The sequence below is a fragment of the Cryptococcus neoformans genome (assembly GCF_000091045.1).
Source record: "Cryptococcus neoformans var. neoformans JEC21 chromosome 11 sequence".
NCBI classification, from domain to species: Eukaryota; Fungi; Basidiomycota; class Tremellomycetes; order Tremellales; family Cryptococcaceae; genus Cryptococcus; species Cryptococcus deneoformans.
Window position 1 is genome coordinate 703 of NC_006680.1, and position 13,425 is coordinate 14,127.

At 49.3% G+C, this 13,425-nt stretch overlaps 4 protein-coding genes across 4 annotated transcripts; 3 read left to right on the forward strand and 1 right to left on the reverse strand.

The window, feature by feature from the left end:
• Positions 1 to 202: 202 nt before the first annotated feature.
• CNK00010 (hypothetical protein) lies at positions 203 to 4,277 on the forward strand (the record flags this gene model as incomplete). Its single annotated transcript, XM_024658010.1, has 7 exons — positions 203 to 471; positions 529 to 542; positions 599 to 642; positions 730 to 2,761; positions 2,839 to 3,593; positions 3,690 to 3,782; positions 3,902 to 4,277. 7 exons carry the CDS (start codon positions 203 to 205, stop codon positions 4,097 to 4,099), a joined length of 3,405 nt encoding a protein of 1,134 aa, XP_024513761.1. The 3' UTR covers positions 4,100 to 4,277.
• Positions 4,278 to 4,479: 202 nt separating this feature from the next.
• CNK00020 (peptidyl-prolyl cis-trans isomerase, putative) lies at positions 4,480 to 7,265 on the forward strand. The gene is made up of 8 exons (XM_024658011.1): positions 4,480 to 4,689; positions 4,754 to 4,773; positions 4,867 to 4,887; positions 4,948 to 5,163; positions 5,290 to 5,382; positions 5,470 to 6,044; positions 6,174 to 6,916; positions 7,024 to 7,265. The coding sequence occupies exons 1-7, from the start codon at positions 4,624 to 4,626 to the stop codon at positions 6,761 to 6,763; spliced, it is 1,581 nt and encodes a 526-aa protein (XP_024513762.1). The 5' UTR covers positions 4,480 to 4,623; the 3' UTR covers positions 6,764 to 6,916; positions 7,024 to 7,265.
• A 232-nt stretch (positions 7,266 to 7,497) lies between these two features.
• On the forward strand, positions 7,498 to 10,971 carry CNK00030 (conserved hypothetical protein). The gene is made up of 15 exons (XM_567771.2): positions 7,607 to 8,101; positions 8,200 to 8,235; positions 8,305 to 8,344; positions 8,411 to 8,557; positions 8,714 to 8,732; positions 8,812 to 8,868; positions 8,950 to 9,004; positions 9,086 to 9,174; positions 9,263 to 9,339; positions 9,407 to 9,591; positions 9,695 to 9,796; positions 9,900 to 10,043; positions 10,166 to 10,338; positions 10,484 to 10,578; positions 10,710 to 10,971. The coding sequence occupies exons 1-15, from the start codon at positions 7,693 to 7,695 to the stop codon at positions 10,834 to 10,836; spliced, it is 1,755 nt and encodes a 584-aa protein (XP_567771.1). The 5' UTR covers positions 7,607 to 7,692; the 3' UTR covers positions 10,837 to 10,971.
• Positions 10,972 to 11,140: 169 nt separating this feature from the next.
• Positions 11,141 to 13,235, reverse strand: CNK00040 (arsenite transporter, putative). The gene is made up of 9 exons (XM_024658012.1): positions 12,931 to 13,235; positions 12,788 to 12,877; positions 12,665 to 12,727; positions 12,456 to 12,598; positions 12,306 to 12,398; positions 11,933 to 12,243; positions 11,659 to 11,868; positions 11,368 to 11,515; positions 11,141 to 11,307 (listed from the first exon to the last, which is right to left on the reverse strand). Exons 1-9 carry the CDS (start codon positions 13,127 to 13,129, stop codon positions 11,257 to 11,259), a joined length of 1,308 nt encoding a protein of 435 aa, XP_024513763.1. The 5' UTR covers positions 13,130 to 13,235; the 3' UTR covers positions 11,141 to 11,256.
• Between the last annotated feature and the right edge of the window lie 190 nt (positions 13,236 to 13,425).

Consider the following 13,425-nt stretch of genomic DNA (forward strand, 5'->3'; position numbering starts at 1 on the left):
ACTATTCGGGTTGCCAGCATGATTGCAACTTTATTTGCACCAAGATTACACCCTTTGTTGTTTGAACCTTGAAAAGTAATGCGGATAGGCGAGATAGGAGATGCGGTCGGAAACAACAAACGAAAGTCGCGGGATATCTGCGCGTCGCGCCATTCATCTCTTCTTCTCCATCACATCTCCTCCCCCACTCCCCCACCCCGCAATGTCCGTCGACTTGTCCCACCCCGACATCGCAGCCGCACGTGCATCCATCTCCAACCCGTCGGACCCTGCCGCCTGGCTTCTCCTGCAGTACGCGAGCCCCCCCTCCACCACGCAACTCCCGCAGCTCCTTTTGCTCGACTCCGGCCCCCTCCCGGTCTTGCCGGCATGGCAGCACCATCTCCAAAACACACACCAAAGTATCTTATTCGGCTACGCCGAGATTGCAGAGAAGGGTCTGGTCCTTGTGTATCTCACGCCGGATGTAGGGTGAGTCCTGCCCAGCTCTCGCGCTGAAAACAGACGCTGATACGTCTCGCAACGCAGGGGTGTAAAGCGGGGTATGTCTTGCATCCGTCCCCCAGTAACTGGAAAGTACAGCTAACCACACATCCAGCACGAGCTATCGTGCATTCTCGAGCTTTCGCGAGTTTGTTCCCTGTACGTTTCTCTGCTCCCGAATCTCCCCTCATCTACTGATCCTTTCTGCCTTTTTCCCCTTGTTCTCGTTGTCACTTCACAAAAAAGGACTATTCCGCAATAATTACCATCTCCCACCCTTCCGAACTCACCGAACAACTCATCACCGATCAACTCGCCCTTAACCTTCCTTCTGCCACTTCCCTTCCTGCCTGTGTGCCCGTGGCCTCGACGCGGTACGTCGTTCCAGGGGCGGATGTCTTGGTACCAGATCCACTATCACCTCGAGCTGCTGGAATGGGCAGGGATTTACCGAGTCTACCTTTTCCCACATCAAATCAACAGAGTTTACAAACGACGCAGCTACAGACCTCACAGTTACCGCCATTACCACCTTTACCTCCTTCCCCCATCCCGCCGTCACCTGTGTCGAAAGATGAGACTGGAATCAATCGTGTAAGCAATGCGAACGAGATGAATGAGGACAATCAAATAGAGAAAGGAATGGATCTGGAAGAGGGAGGCGAACAGGAGCGCGAGGATGGACTGGAGGATAGTCATGGATCAAGGTTTGAAAATGGGAATGGAAACGGAAATGTGAGCACAAACACAAACACAAGCAGCAGAAAACCAGTCCCCGCTCTCTCTCTTTCACCTTCCCCTCCCCGCCCACCTCGCCATTCGCAACCGCGTACACCACCCAAACCCCAGCCTATCCTCCTCCCCACCTCCGCTCATGCCCCTGCTACCTCTCTTGATCTTGTACCTGCCCCAGCTACCCCAACTCAAGGAACAGGAGGAACGGAAACCCGCAAATCTTCAACTCCGCTCTCCCTAACATCCCGCCTCAAAAACACATTCCACCGCTCGTCACTCAAAGACAAAGATTCCCCTACCGTTGTCCCCTCCTCTCCCACCGCCACACCTTCATCCCCTTCCGTTCCGTCTTCTACCAACAATGCCAAGCCAGATGGTCTAGGTAGCCCGACCTTTAATCCCAATGCGACTTCGATGCCTCATTCGCCGAGCACGCCAAGTGCAGGAAAGTTCAAAGCTAGTTCTCTAAGCAAAGTATTTGGGAAACGAAAATCCTCTGGTACCTCCACATCTACGCCTTCCGGGGCGGGGACGTGGGCTGGGCGAGGTGAGGGACCAAAATTGACAGAAGAGCCAGAAGGGCAGAGGATCGATGAATTTGGGAGACCGCCACAGGCGGAAGAAGGTCTTCAAGTGTTTTCCCAGTCGACTGGAATAGACCCACCGGCTGCACCTGCATCAATGCCGATTGGTTCTCCATCCTTGGCAACAGCACCTACGCCCCCACCAAAATCTCCTCTTCCCCGTCCTTCCGATCCTTCCGATCCTTCCGATCCATCCGGTCCCACGGACGAGCTTAACTCCTCTCCCACGTGTTTGGAACCAGGGCCAGGGCTCGCCACACCCCTTCCGCCTAGAGGTAGCTCACTGCGTCCTCAACATTCCCCTTCACCTTTATCTTCTCCTGGAGCACAAGAAGGACAGAGCATCAGGGCCGGAAACACCGCCTTTCCCCTCGCAGGCGTCCCACTCTTAGGTCCCGAAGCACCCCTGCCCCACCTCCCGCCTTCATCCCCTTCCTCCCACAGTCACCACGGCCTTGACAGTAATCTGGAAAGAGTGGGAACACCATACTATACCCCTTCACTTATGCAACCTTCCCCTTCCTTTCAACCGCAAGAAGAGGGAACTCAACACCAGCCACATACTTATCCTTCTCGCCTCCACCCTCACACGCAAATCCCGTCTCATTCTCATCCATCGGCAACGGCAACGACGCTGCAACCCCCGCTGTCACGTTCTACATCTCTTTCTCCCTCTGTCCCACTCCCCGCCACATTGGCCACAACAACATTGGACCCAGTTTATACAGCTGATACCCAGGGTGCTTACGCGAACGCGGAGGAGGATAGGGAGGAGATCGAGGCTGAGGAAGGAAAGCAACGGGATAGGGATAGGGAGAGGGATAAGGAAAGGGAAAGTGTTCTGCTAGCTTACGATCGGCCTGAGATTGAGCCAGAGTCGGATCCGAGGCAAGTGGAGAGTACGACTGAAATCATGGAGGGAATGGAAAAGGGTTTCTTCCCACGTCAAGGTGAACAAGGTAGGTTTGATCATTATTACACATGCCGAAGATGATTGCCTTCTTTTCTTGACGCTTACCTTTTTTGTTCCCTATAGTGTCTGACGCTTCGGCTCCCAGCCCCGTTTCCCTACGCGCACCTGCGCCTGCATCTGTGGATGAGTACGACAGCCCATCTCATCCCTCGGCTTTACAGCCTCCCTCGCCCCTTCATCCCGCCGCTTCTATCCATGCTACCGTTCCCCATCTCGCCGAGGGACAAGCAGAAGAAATGGAGAAAGAAACTCCCGTGGAGACGGAAGAGGCAAAAGCGGAGGTAGAAGGTGATGAACAAACTGAAAAAGAAGAACAACGACAACGTCTCGAACGTGAACGCGAACGCGAAGTCCTTGAAGCTCAACAAATCGCGCAATGGCAAGCCGCCGAGACGGCTCGCTGGGAAGCTGAAGAATCCGCTCGTCTCGAACAGGAAGAAGCGGCGCGTCTTGCCGCGGAGGAACAAGCCCGACGAGACGCGGAGGAAGCGGAACGGTTTAGGTTAGAAGAGGAAGAAAGGATGAGAGCAGAGGAAGAGGTGAGGCGTCAAAAGGAGGCGGAAGAGGAGGCTCGCCGGCAGGTGGAAGAAGAACAGAGGCGCCAACGGGAGAAGGAGGAAGAGGAGAAGAGGCAGGTGGAGGAAGAGGAGAGGCGAAAGAGGGAGGAGGAAAGGAGGAAGGAGGAGGAGGAAAGGAGGAAGAGGGAAGAGGAGGAAGAGCGAGAGAGGAAGCGTATGGAGGAAGCGGAGGAGAGGAAGCGGACAGTGAGAGATGGATTGGAGAGGGGCAAACGAGAAGGAGGAGTTATGTTAAAAGGCGTAAGTTCATCTTTTATATGCTTTCAACCCAACCTCCTCCATCCGAAAATCAAAAGAGGCTTTAAGAGAGCGCTGACGAAAAGCGGGCAATTGCAGTGGGTCACGGTACAAACGTGCAAATCCCTGACGTGGCGAAGACGCTATTTCCAACTGTTCCCTCGTGAGATGCAATTGTTTAAGAACGAGAATGTGAGTATCATCAGCTTCTATAATTTTATTTTTTTTGCAGTCATCCTTTCATACCCTGTTTTGGTTCCATTCTCTAAATTCGTGGGTTCTTGCTGACTTCTAAACTATCACAATCTCAGGACACCAAGCCGATCCAAACCATTCCCCTCTCCAAATCCACTGGCATATCAGAAACGTACGAAGAATCTCAAGTGAAAGATAGCTTCATGATCACGTCTGGCGATGAAGGCGAAGGTGGAGAAGCGTTTTTCTTGTTTACAGACTCGGCGGAGGATAAGGAGTTTATCTTGGACGGGATGAGGCTTTGTATTGGGTGATCTTTTTGTTATTTTTATTATATTTCTTGGAAACTATTTCTTGGAAACTAGAATGGGGGTTATACGAAGGAAGAAAAGGTGATCAGAAGTTGGGCGCCGCGTATTTTTTTGGTGCCAGTATCTGATCACTGGGTGCTGGACATGCAGCCGTTATGGTAATGCAGGCCAATATACTGTTGGCAGACGGACAGCAATACGCTTGACTGACTCTTTAATCCGATAAGGCTGAGGATTATCTCCCGAAAATGAGGGAAATGGGTTTGTAGATGGATAATTAATGAGCACACCGATCCGGGACGGAATTGATTCTGGGCACCTGTCCCAAAAACTCAGATTCCCCCTTCTTCGCGCTTCTGTCGACTTAATTCGTTTCTCTCCACCTTTGCTTGCTCCTCCTCAACTTGGCCTTTGAAACCATCCATCGTCCCTTTCCCGTCAAACTGTACTAGGATCCATCCGTCCTTTTCCAATCCTACCTCGACAGATTCGCCCGAAGCAACACACTCGCAATTAAAGGACGCAAGATGGCACACAACCCCCGTGTCTTCTTTGACTTCGCAGTCGCCGGCCAGCCTCTGGGACGTGTCGTTGTGAGTTCTCAACGTCAAAGACTGTTGCAAGGGGGTTTCAGGAACTGACGCCTTTTTAATGCAGTTTGAACTTTACGCCAATGTGTAAGCCTTCTGTCTCCTCATCGCTCTTCTTCGAAGCTTGGACATCTGATATCCCGTCTTTTTTCTTGCATCTTGCCCAAATATAACCAACAGTGTACCCAAAACAGCCGAAAAGTACGCTACTCTCCTATCTCCCTTACTTTTTTCCCCAAACACTAACCACATTTACTCAAGTTTCCGAGCTCTTTGCACCGGCGAAAAAGGCATTTCCCCCATCTCCTCCCTTCCTCTTCACTACAAAAACTCCATCGTCCACCGTGTCATCGAAGGGTTTATGATCCAAGGTGGAGATTTCACCAAGAAGACTGGAGCGGGTGGGGAGAGTATCTATGGGGCACCGTTTGAGGATGAAAGGTTGAATGGAGAGGGGTGCGAAGTTGATACGAAGGGGTGAGTCCAGTTTTACTCCGTGTGGGGTGGAGCATGGAAAGATGAAAGGGTGAAAGAGAAAGTGTGGAAAAGGGAAAAGAATGACATAAGGTTGAGAAGCTGATGCTGGATGTGGCGGGGTTTTAGATTACTGGTGATGGCCAACAGAGGACCAAACACGAATGGTTCGCAATACTTTATCACTCTCGCTGCTGCTCCCCACCTTACGGGTAAACACGTGTATGTCTCCTCCTTCTATTCATCTTTAATCGTATGACAAGCTTATGCTAATGTTTTTCGGGCCTCGTCCTCTGTTCTCCCATATAGCGTCTTTGGCCGCGTCGTTTTCGGTATGGAACATGTCGAAACCATTGGTCAACTGCCAACGGACGAGAAGGATAGACCGCTTTCGACGGTAATGATTACCCATTGTGGAGAACTCGAACTTCGTCGGCCACCACCCAAATCAAGAGCTCGATCTGCATCCATTTCATCTTCGTTTTCCAGTCGATCCCGCTCTCTTTCCCGTTCCCGTTCCCCTTCCCGCAGCCGTTCTCGTGATCGCTCAGTATCTATAAAAAGGAGATCTCGATCCAGGAAGTACAGCGACTCCGGTTCTGAAAGCGATTACGATTCTGATGATTCCCGTGAGCGTCGTCGACGTCGAAAAGACCGCAAACGCTCCAAGCACGCCAAACACTCCTCCAAATCAAAATCAAAATCACGCCGCCGCAGCAGTAAGAGCGACAGGGAAGAAACGCTATCCGAACTAGATGCGCGTCTCGAAAGGGAAGAAAACGAAAGACTTGAGAAAGAACGTTTGGAAAAGCTTGCCGAGATGAAGCGGAAGATTGAGGAAGAGAAACAACGAGTGAAGGATGCTGGCGGGGTTGTGTATAAAGGTGAGCCCTTTTTTTTCTTTTTCTCATCTCTCGTCTTATACCCTCTTCTCGGCTCCTTCCTCCCCTCCGCCCGGCACCAAAAAGTCAAAAAGCAACAGAAAGCTAACGTGTTAATTCGTGGGATAATAGGTCGAGGAGCAATGAAATACCTTGATCCAGAAACTATCAACCGCCAACAGTTGCCTCAGAATTTCAGTATCCGAGGTGGGAGAGGGCGAGGGGACCTTCCACCTCCGAGGGGAGGATCGTTCCGCGATCGCGATCAAGAGCGGTATGGCGATCGGGACAGAGGTCAGGACAGGCGAGATAGACGTGAGCAAAGCGATAGAGGCGACCGCGAACGCGACCGAGGCTACCCCTCCTCCCGTTCCCACTCCGACCCTTACTCTGGCAGAACCGGAGACCCCCTTGATCGGTACCCCCGAACAACCCGGCGAGAGAATGGACAAGACAGGCGCACTAAATTGGATCGAGATATGGATCAATGGCAACATGATCGGTCACAGGGTTCGGATGTCCGTGGGGAAGGGGACAAGTTTAAGCGTGGGGCACGGAACGAACTGGAGCGCGATCGCGAGGGGAAGCAGGAAGAGAGGAAAGAAGAAGGAGAAATGACCCCTGAAGATGAAATGGAGAGAGCAGGCAAAATAGAAAGGGAGGACAGAGGGGAGAGAGCGATGTCGGAGGGAAGCGATATGGTCATGGATAAGGACGATTAAGGAAAGTCGGTTGATTGGCACGTGATTGGGCGTAAAATGTGGATATGCATAGGTGGATAGGACTATCTGGCGTTTGATGATGATCGTGGCTATTTGAACGGAGTCGTACATACTCTGCATCGATATTCGACACGCTACGACGCAATCGTATATGTGCGTACTCACCACAAATACCGGAATTCCGAAAAGTTTGGACCGACAGCTGATCTCCGATTGTTTCTGTTCGAACCTGCCGGTGCTCCGCTCGCTCACCTAAACAGCTGACCAATTTCTCCTTTCGACAATCGGATTGACAGAACAGAGGACGTCACCACGCTTTGCCTCAACTGGTGCTATCGCCCTTTTATGCGAGGATACAAGTCCAGTGCTCACCAACCTTTGGGAGATAGATGTTGGTCTGTGAAACGAGATGATACTGGAAAGAGTGGAAGTAGTGCGGAGATATCCGGTGGGCTTTATCGATCGCTTCCTCTTCGTGGAGTAACTCCTGCGGTACAGCAATCAGCTTTTTATATAGGTGATGTATCCGCGCTGTTATGTCCTATCATATGCTCCTTCTATTCCCCCCCCCCTTCCCCCACCCTCCCCAAGAGCACCTAGCCGTGTCAGATAAACCACACGCTAGCCGTCGCCGTGCCTATGAGCGGCGGTCTCCACCTTGATAGATCTACTTGATCTAGCACCAAACTCTGTCCACCGATGAATGCCGATCCTCTCATTTTGCTCTGTTCCCCCACTTTCTCATCCGATACTTTCGGCTTCCAACGAGCAGCGGTCGGTCGGTGAGCGGAAACTGTACTCTTATCCAGACATCCAACGTCTCATGACACATAGCTTGCGTCTCACAGATTATAGATACCCTGCTCGGCTCTCGGCTTTCTCCGTCCATATATCCATCCCACTGGAGAAGAGATAAAGACCCCTTGAACATGGGTTCATTCCCCCCACCCACTGCAAGCTCGTCAAGAGTGACCCTTGATAGCCATCCCAACGACCGTCAGCCCCTTCTTTCGTCCTCTTTATCCTCTCATTCAGCCCATCAACACGTCGTCTCACATTATCGCTCTATATCTCCAGCGTCAAACCCAGATCCGAATCCAAGTGCGATCAGAGATATGGTATCCACAATGCTAGGGTTCGCCCCTCAGGATGTTCCCGAGTCTTCTGTCAAGGATATAGCTGTCATCGATCCCACCGCATCAGTGTATGTCGACCCTCAAACAGGAGCGCTGATCGAGGAGAAAAGTAAAGCAGAGAGATGGTTCGTCGCGAGACTTGACGCGGTGTTGCTCCTTTTCGTTTGTATTTCCCAGGTTATCAAGTACCTCGACCAGCAGAGTGAGTCTTCTTTTCCTCCCCTTGCTTTCCTTCCTGTAGCATGGGTAAGATCGGGGCGAAGCAAAAGGGAGTCCGCTAATACAGATTTTGGGATAAAGATATATCTGCTGCATACGTATCTGGTATGAAAGAAGGTGCGCTCGAATCTAGCTTCCCTTTCCTCTCCAAAACCCCCACTAATGACATCTCGCTTGCTCATGTAGAACTGAGCCTTTACGGAAACCAATACAACTATTTCACCACGTAAGCCCATTCTCCCACTTTTGGTCTGCCTTCCTTTCCATGCTCATCATTGTTCCATCTATACAGTTACTTCAACGTCGGCTACGCCATCTTTCTGATCCCTTCCCAAATCATCATCACCCGCGTTCGCCCCTCGTTATGGTTACCAGCTCTCGAAGCTTGCTGGGGTGTTTTGACAATCGCGACGTACAAGGTGACAAACTATAAGCAAGTGTATGTCTTCATTGTTTCTTTCATTTTCTTCTTTTCTTATTTCCTCCTTTTCTTCTTTCTGCTTTTTATTTTGCAAAATACGGTGTATGATGTACCATGTACCATTGTGGTGTGGCGTGATGTGTACGTGGCGGAAAGCTAACAAATGGCTTATAGTTATGCACTCCGCGCTTTCGTAAGACACCCCCTACCCTCCCTCTGGGGGTTGAAAGATGAACCCAAGTTGACCAGCCTCTTCTCTTCGCCTGCAATAGACAGGAGCCTTTGAAGCATCATGCTACCCCGGTGCAATCATGCTCCTCATGTCTTGGGTGAGTTTTCCTTTTCCTCCATTCCCTACCCTAGTCGTCATGTTTTCATTCCCATCAGAAAATTGCTGATGGAAAAATTAGTATACTCCTCGAGAACTAGCACTTCGGATTGGTTTCTACCATAGTTGTCAATCCAGTACGTCCATTCCCCTCATCAGAAAAAGATAATAAAGAAGAATCAGACTATGGAGGCTGACGAACACTTGTGCGATTACAGTCGGCAGCATGTTAGCAGGCGCATTGCAAGCTGCGATATACAATAGCATGGATGGGCGGAATGGCATTAGTGGGTGGCGTTGGATGTTTGTCAGTTCCCTCCTTCCTCTCTCGCCTCATCAGCTCTCCCCCCCTCCCTTTCCACTTCTCGCTGATAGCTGAGACCTTGACATCACAGATTATCGACGGAATTGTCACTCTCCTCGTAAGCTTTGCAGGGCTCATACTGATCCCCGATTTCCCTTCGAAACCAAAGTACGTCTTTCGTTGCCTCTGTACCGTCTTCCTTCTGCTCATCGGCTCTTACTGATCCTCCCCACAGTCCCTGGTCATTCTATCTCCGCCCATCCCATATCTCCATTGCCCGCTCTCGGGCCGCCCAATTCCATCGTGCCGATAACAAGAAATTCACGTTCTCATCTGTGAAGAAAGCCGTGACAGGGCCGCTGTTTTACTGCTTTGTGGTACTTTATGTGGCTACTGTCCTGGGCCAGGGGGGATATAATTGTACGTCTCTCTTCGTTCGGTTTCTTTTCTCCTCACACACCCCTCGTTCTCCAGTTGAATATATATAGATGCTAATTGTCATATACTTGACCGCACATTACAGATTTCAATCTCTGGCTCAAAAGTCTCACAAACCCAGATGGTACACCCCGATGGTCCGTAGCGCAGATCAATGCAATCCCTATCGGAGGTAGCGCCATTGCCGGTATGTCTCTACCTCCTTTTCTCCCCTTCCCTTTTCTTTTATCACCGTCTTCCTTGTTTTCTAGAGCCTTTTTTAGGTCAAGCTGAGCTCACACTGTCCACAGTGGCAATGATCTGGGTATGGGGCTTCATCTCCGACTATTTCCAAACCCGCTGGATACCTGTCATCATCCAAGCTGGTATCGGTCTCATCCCAGGGATTATCATGAGTATCTGGAACGTGTCGGATAATGCCAAGTACTTTAGCTGTGAGTCTCTGTCCTTGCCTCCCCCTTCCCTTTGCCCAATATAGTATTACAATATCAAGGGGAATTTGAGCCTATTACCTGAACTTGAGACAAGAAGCTAACATTCATCATTTACTTTACAGACTTTACATGCTACCTTTCCCTCGCTACGGCTCCTCCCATCTTCGCGTGGCTTTCTGACCTGAACCCATTCGACGCCGAACAACGCGCATTTACACTTGGTTTTGCGATTGCGTTTTATTACGCTTGTGGGGCGTGGTCCGGGCCGCTCATTTGGCCGGCGTCGGAGGCACCTGTACGTTCTCAACGTTCTTCCCACTTCTTTTGCCATCTTTCAGTCTTTGTACTTTTCCTCCCCCTTCCATTTTCCCGTACTCGCCCCATTCCCCTTTTTTTTCTCTATAATGAAGTTGGACACGCGCTGATAGTATCAACTTTAGCACTATCGTCATGGATGGCAAGTCACAATTGCAATGTGGTGTTTGGTAATCATCATGGCTTGTTCCCTGAGAATAGTAGAGCTCAAATTCATTCGGTACGTTCCATGTCCTCTAACATCAGCTTACCCCATTCTCGATCGGATAATATATATGGCAATGCTAATTTCTCCTTTCATCGTTTCTGTTCTGTCCCGCTTTCCTCCTCCTTTGACTTACCCTCCACCAGACCGCAGAACGTTCGAAAGGCGGTGGACGCTGAGAATGCAGAGAGAATCAGGCAAGAGGAAGAAGATGAAGATGATAAGAAAGACACTACGGTGGGAAGGATCATCTCTGTTGTTAGCCGTGCGTGAGCATGAACTGGAGCTTCAGTAAAAATTTTAACGTTGTTACGATGGGTATAACCTTGTTGGAGAATGTTTCGTAAGATTTGAATCAAAGTTGTCATAATATAACAAAGGTCTATAGTTGTTCAATATGAATTAGGGAAATTATCGTACTTCTGGCATTGTGGTCCGTACAAAGTCATATAACTTGCACCTTGACAACGGGCCAAGTCGACAAGGAGGACCGACATAAGCTGCTATCCTTTCAATATATACATCTCGAAAGACGTCTGTCTATCATCTAACGAGTTATTGAAACACTTTTATCACGAATCATTGCGGCTTCATAACATCGATAGTAACTAAAGATAGACAGATGCATTTTCCCTCATAGATATACAACGGTGTAGTGGCGCAAACGGCAATAGCCATCAAACAAAACCACATCTAACATCCACATTCCCTCTCGCATGTCTCGCCAGTCACATCATTTTCTCCCTGCAGTGATTTACACGCCGTCAGCCACGGACCAAAACGCCAAATGCTACTCAAACTCACCCAATTCAGCCTCTTCTTGGCAAGCAATGCCACCCAAGTTAGCGCTAATAGTACTGGTACCTCTACAAGCGGGCCTATTGTCGCCGCGAGAGCTTGATCCGACGAGACACCATAGACGGCAATAGCCACAGCGATCGCAAGTTCGAAACTGTATTAAAAGAAAATAGAAAGTGAAAAAGAAAATGAAAAGAGCGCACATAAGCAGGTCAGCTGACACAAGATCTTGAAAGTAGAAGTGGGGGATTGAAGAGAGACAGACGTAGATAGGAGTAGAAGTGAGGTTGAACTAACTTGTTTGATCCAGCAGTGAAAGCTTGAACGACAGCCATTTCATATCCCCATTTTCTCCCACCTCCCTTCTTTTGGCTCAGCAGCCAGATTAAAGCGAAAGATGATGTCCACATGAGGGCGAAATAAAGTATCATAGGAACAAAGGTGCGAAATGTTGGGCCAAGGTTGTGAATGATACGGTGGGATTGCTCGGCGAAGATGATAATGACGCTGAGTACCAAAAGTCATTACAGCCTCCAGACTCTAATTGTGGAGATTCGAATGAAAGACTCACGTGTATAAAAGAGCGACGAGTGAGACTATTCCAAAGTACGTCAAGAAACTGTCAAACCTCTTCTTCCCTAGTACCAATAACCCTCCAAATCTTGTTAAGACCCCTGCACCCAGTGGAATCCCCAGATAGATGAGTACAGCGATAGCAGTCTCTCCGTAGCTTAATGAAATGGCATTTTCGGATCGGGAAATTATGTTAATGAAAAAGACAGACATGGGGGAGTAAAGAATGATTTGAAGGATGGAATTAATGATGACTAGGATAGCACAATAGTCTTCGTTACCGTGTGCCAGGCGGTTCCAGATCATGACCTAGATGTTGTGATAGAAGGTCAGATATTAGCATACATGAACAATGACCCATTCGAACATACCATGGCAATACAACGAGCTAGCCCAACAAGAATGATACCTTCACGATAAGTTGGAAGATCTGGGAGCGTCGCCCAAGCAATCCCCAACATGATCTGATTCCGCAAATCAGACATTTTGACTCTGTTTCAAAGAGAAAAGGTGACACATACGAACGGTCCGACAATCCAATTTAGGAAAAGTGACATCCCAATTTGTCGGTAGATGTGAGAACTTTGAAGCAAACTTGGTAGGCGCTCGTATTGGACTTTGGTTAGGATCGGCCACATCATGCAGAGCAGTCCGACTAGCACAGCTACGAAGGTTAGAGGGTCAGTCAAGTTCAACACTCTTGGCTAAGAAAAAAGAAAACAGAACTGACGAACAGATACCCCTTTGAGGTTGGCGCCAGTCAAGATCAACTCAACATTGGGGGCAAATTCCCCTGATCCGAACCAAATGAACACAGTTCTACACATATATGACAGGCCATGATGTTGCTCACCTATAATAACGCCTATAATCATAGCTGCCAGTACCCAAAGTGCCAAAAAGCGGTCCAAGAAGCTCAGCGACTTGACAATATATATACCGCCTGTCGATCAAGATCAGCATCTACAGCCGTCAGTCGTTTTTACAATGACTAACCTTCTAAATCAACATCACCGACTTCCCTTCTATCAGTATGTATACTCGAAGTATTGAGCGCCGGAATTGTTTCATAATTCTCTTTGAAACATTGACAGTCGCCTTTGCAAATCATGGGTGGATGGACTAAAGGCGTTTTTTCATGTGGACTGCCACCGGCCGCCGAGGAAAGAGAGTCGAGCGGGTGGCATTGAACCATGTTGATAAATCTGTTGATAGATTCTGCAGTACTCAATGTGCAGTGGATGAAAAGGAATGGCTCAAAGAGATTATTAACACAGGAGGCAGGCAAGACCCAGATTCCCCCCAGATTAGCTGCCTCAGGGCCTGTGTCCGGCAACTTTTTACAATTTACACGTTTATTTTGACAGGTTTGAAACGCGGGAAGATTTCATTTGCATGTTTGTCGAAATTTTGGAAGATCAGCCGGACAGGGATGACGAGTTTACTGGGAGACAGGCTGCTCTTTTTATGTTGTATGGAAAAAGAGGGGTG

What these genes read in the sequence shown, in the direction of transcription:
- CNK00030 (XM_567771.2), top strand. Translation starts at nt 7,693, where the DNA reads ATGGGTTCATTCCCCCCACCCACTGCAAGCTCGTCAAGAGTGACCCTT. An exon ending in CGTATCTGGTATGAAAGAAG is followed by an intron (nt 8,236 to 8,304) that starts GTGCGCTCGAAT and finishes TTGCTCATGTAG; the next exon opens with AACTGAGCCTTTACGGAAAC. An exon ending in CTACCATAGTTGTCAATCCA is followed by an intron (nt 9,005 to 9,085) that starts GTACGTCCATTC and finishes GTGCGATTACAG; the next exon opens with TCGGCAGCATGTTAGCAGGC.
- CNK00040 (XM_024658012.1), bottom strand. Translation starts at nt 13,129, where the DNA reads ATGGTTCAATGCCACCCGCTCGACTCTCTTTCCTCGGCGGCCGGTGGC. An exon ending in GATTATAGGCGTTATTATAG is followed by an intron (nt 12,728 to 12,787) that starts GTGAGCAACATC and finishes GGTTCGGATCAG; the next exon opens with GGGAATTTGCCCCCAATGTT. An exon ending in TAGCTCGTTGTATTGCCATG is followed by an intron (nt 12,244 to 12,305) that starts GTATGTTCGAAT and finishes CACAACATCTAG; the next exon opens with GTCATGATCTGGAACCGCCT.
- CNK00020 (XM_024658011.1), top strand. Translation starts at nt 4,624, where the DNA reads ATGGCACACAACCCCCGTGTCTTCTTTGACTTCGCAGTCGCCGGCCAG. An exon ending in AGCCTCTGGGACGTGTCGTT is followed by an intron (nt 4,690 to 4,753) that starts GTGAGTTCTCAA and finishes TTTTTAATGCAG; the next exon opens with TTTGAACTTTACGCCAATGT. An exon ending in CACCTTACGGGTAAACACGT is followed by an intron (nt 5,383 to 5,469) that starts GTATGTCTCCTC and finishes TCTCCCATATAG; the next exon opens with CGTCTTTGGCCGCGTCGTTT.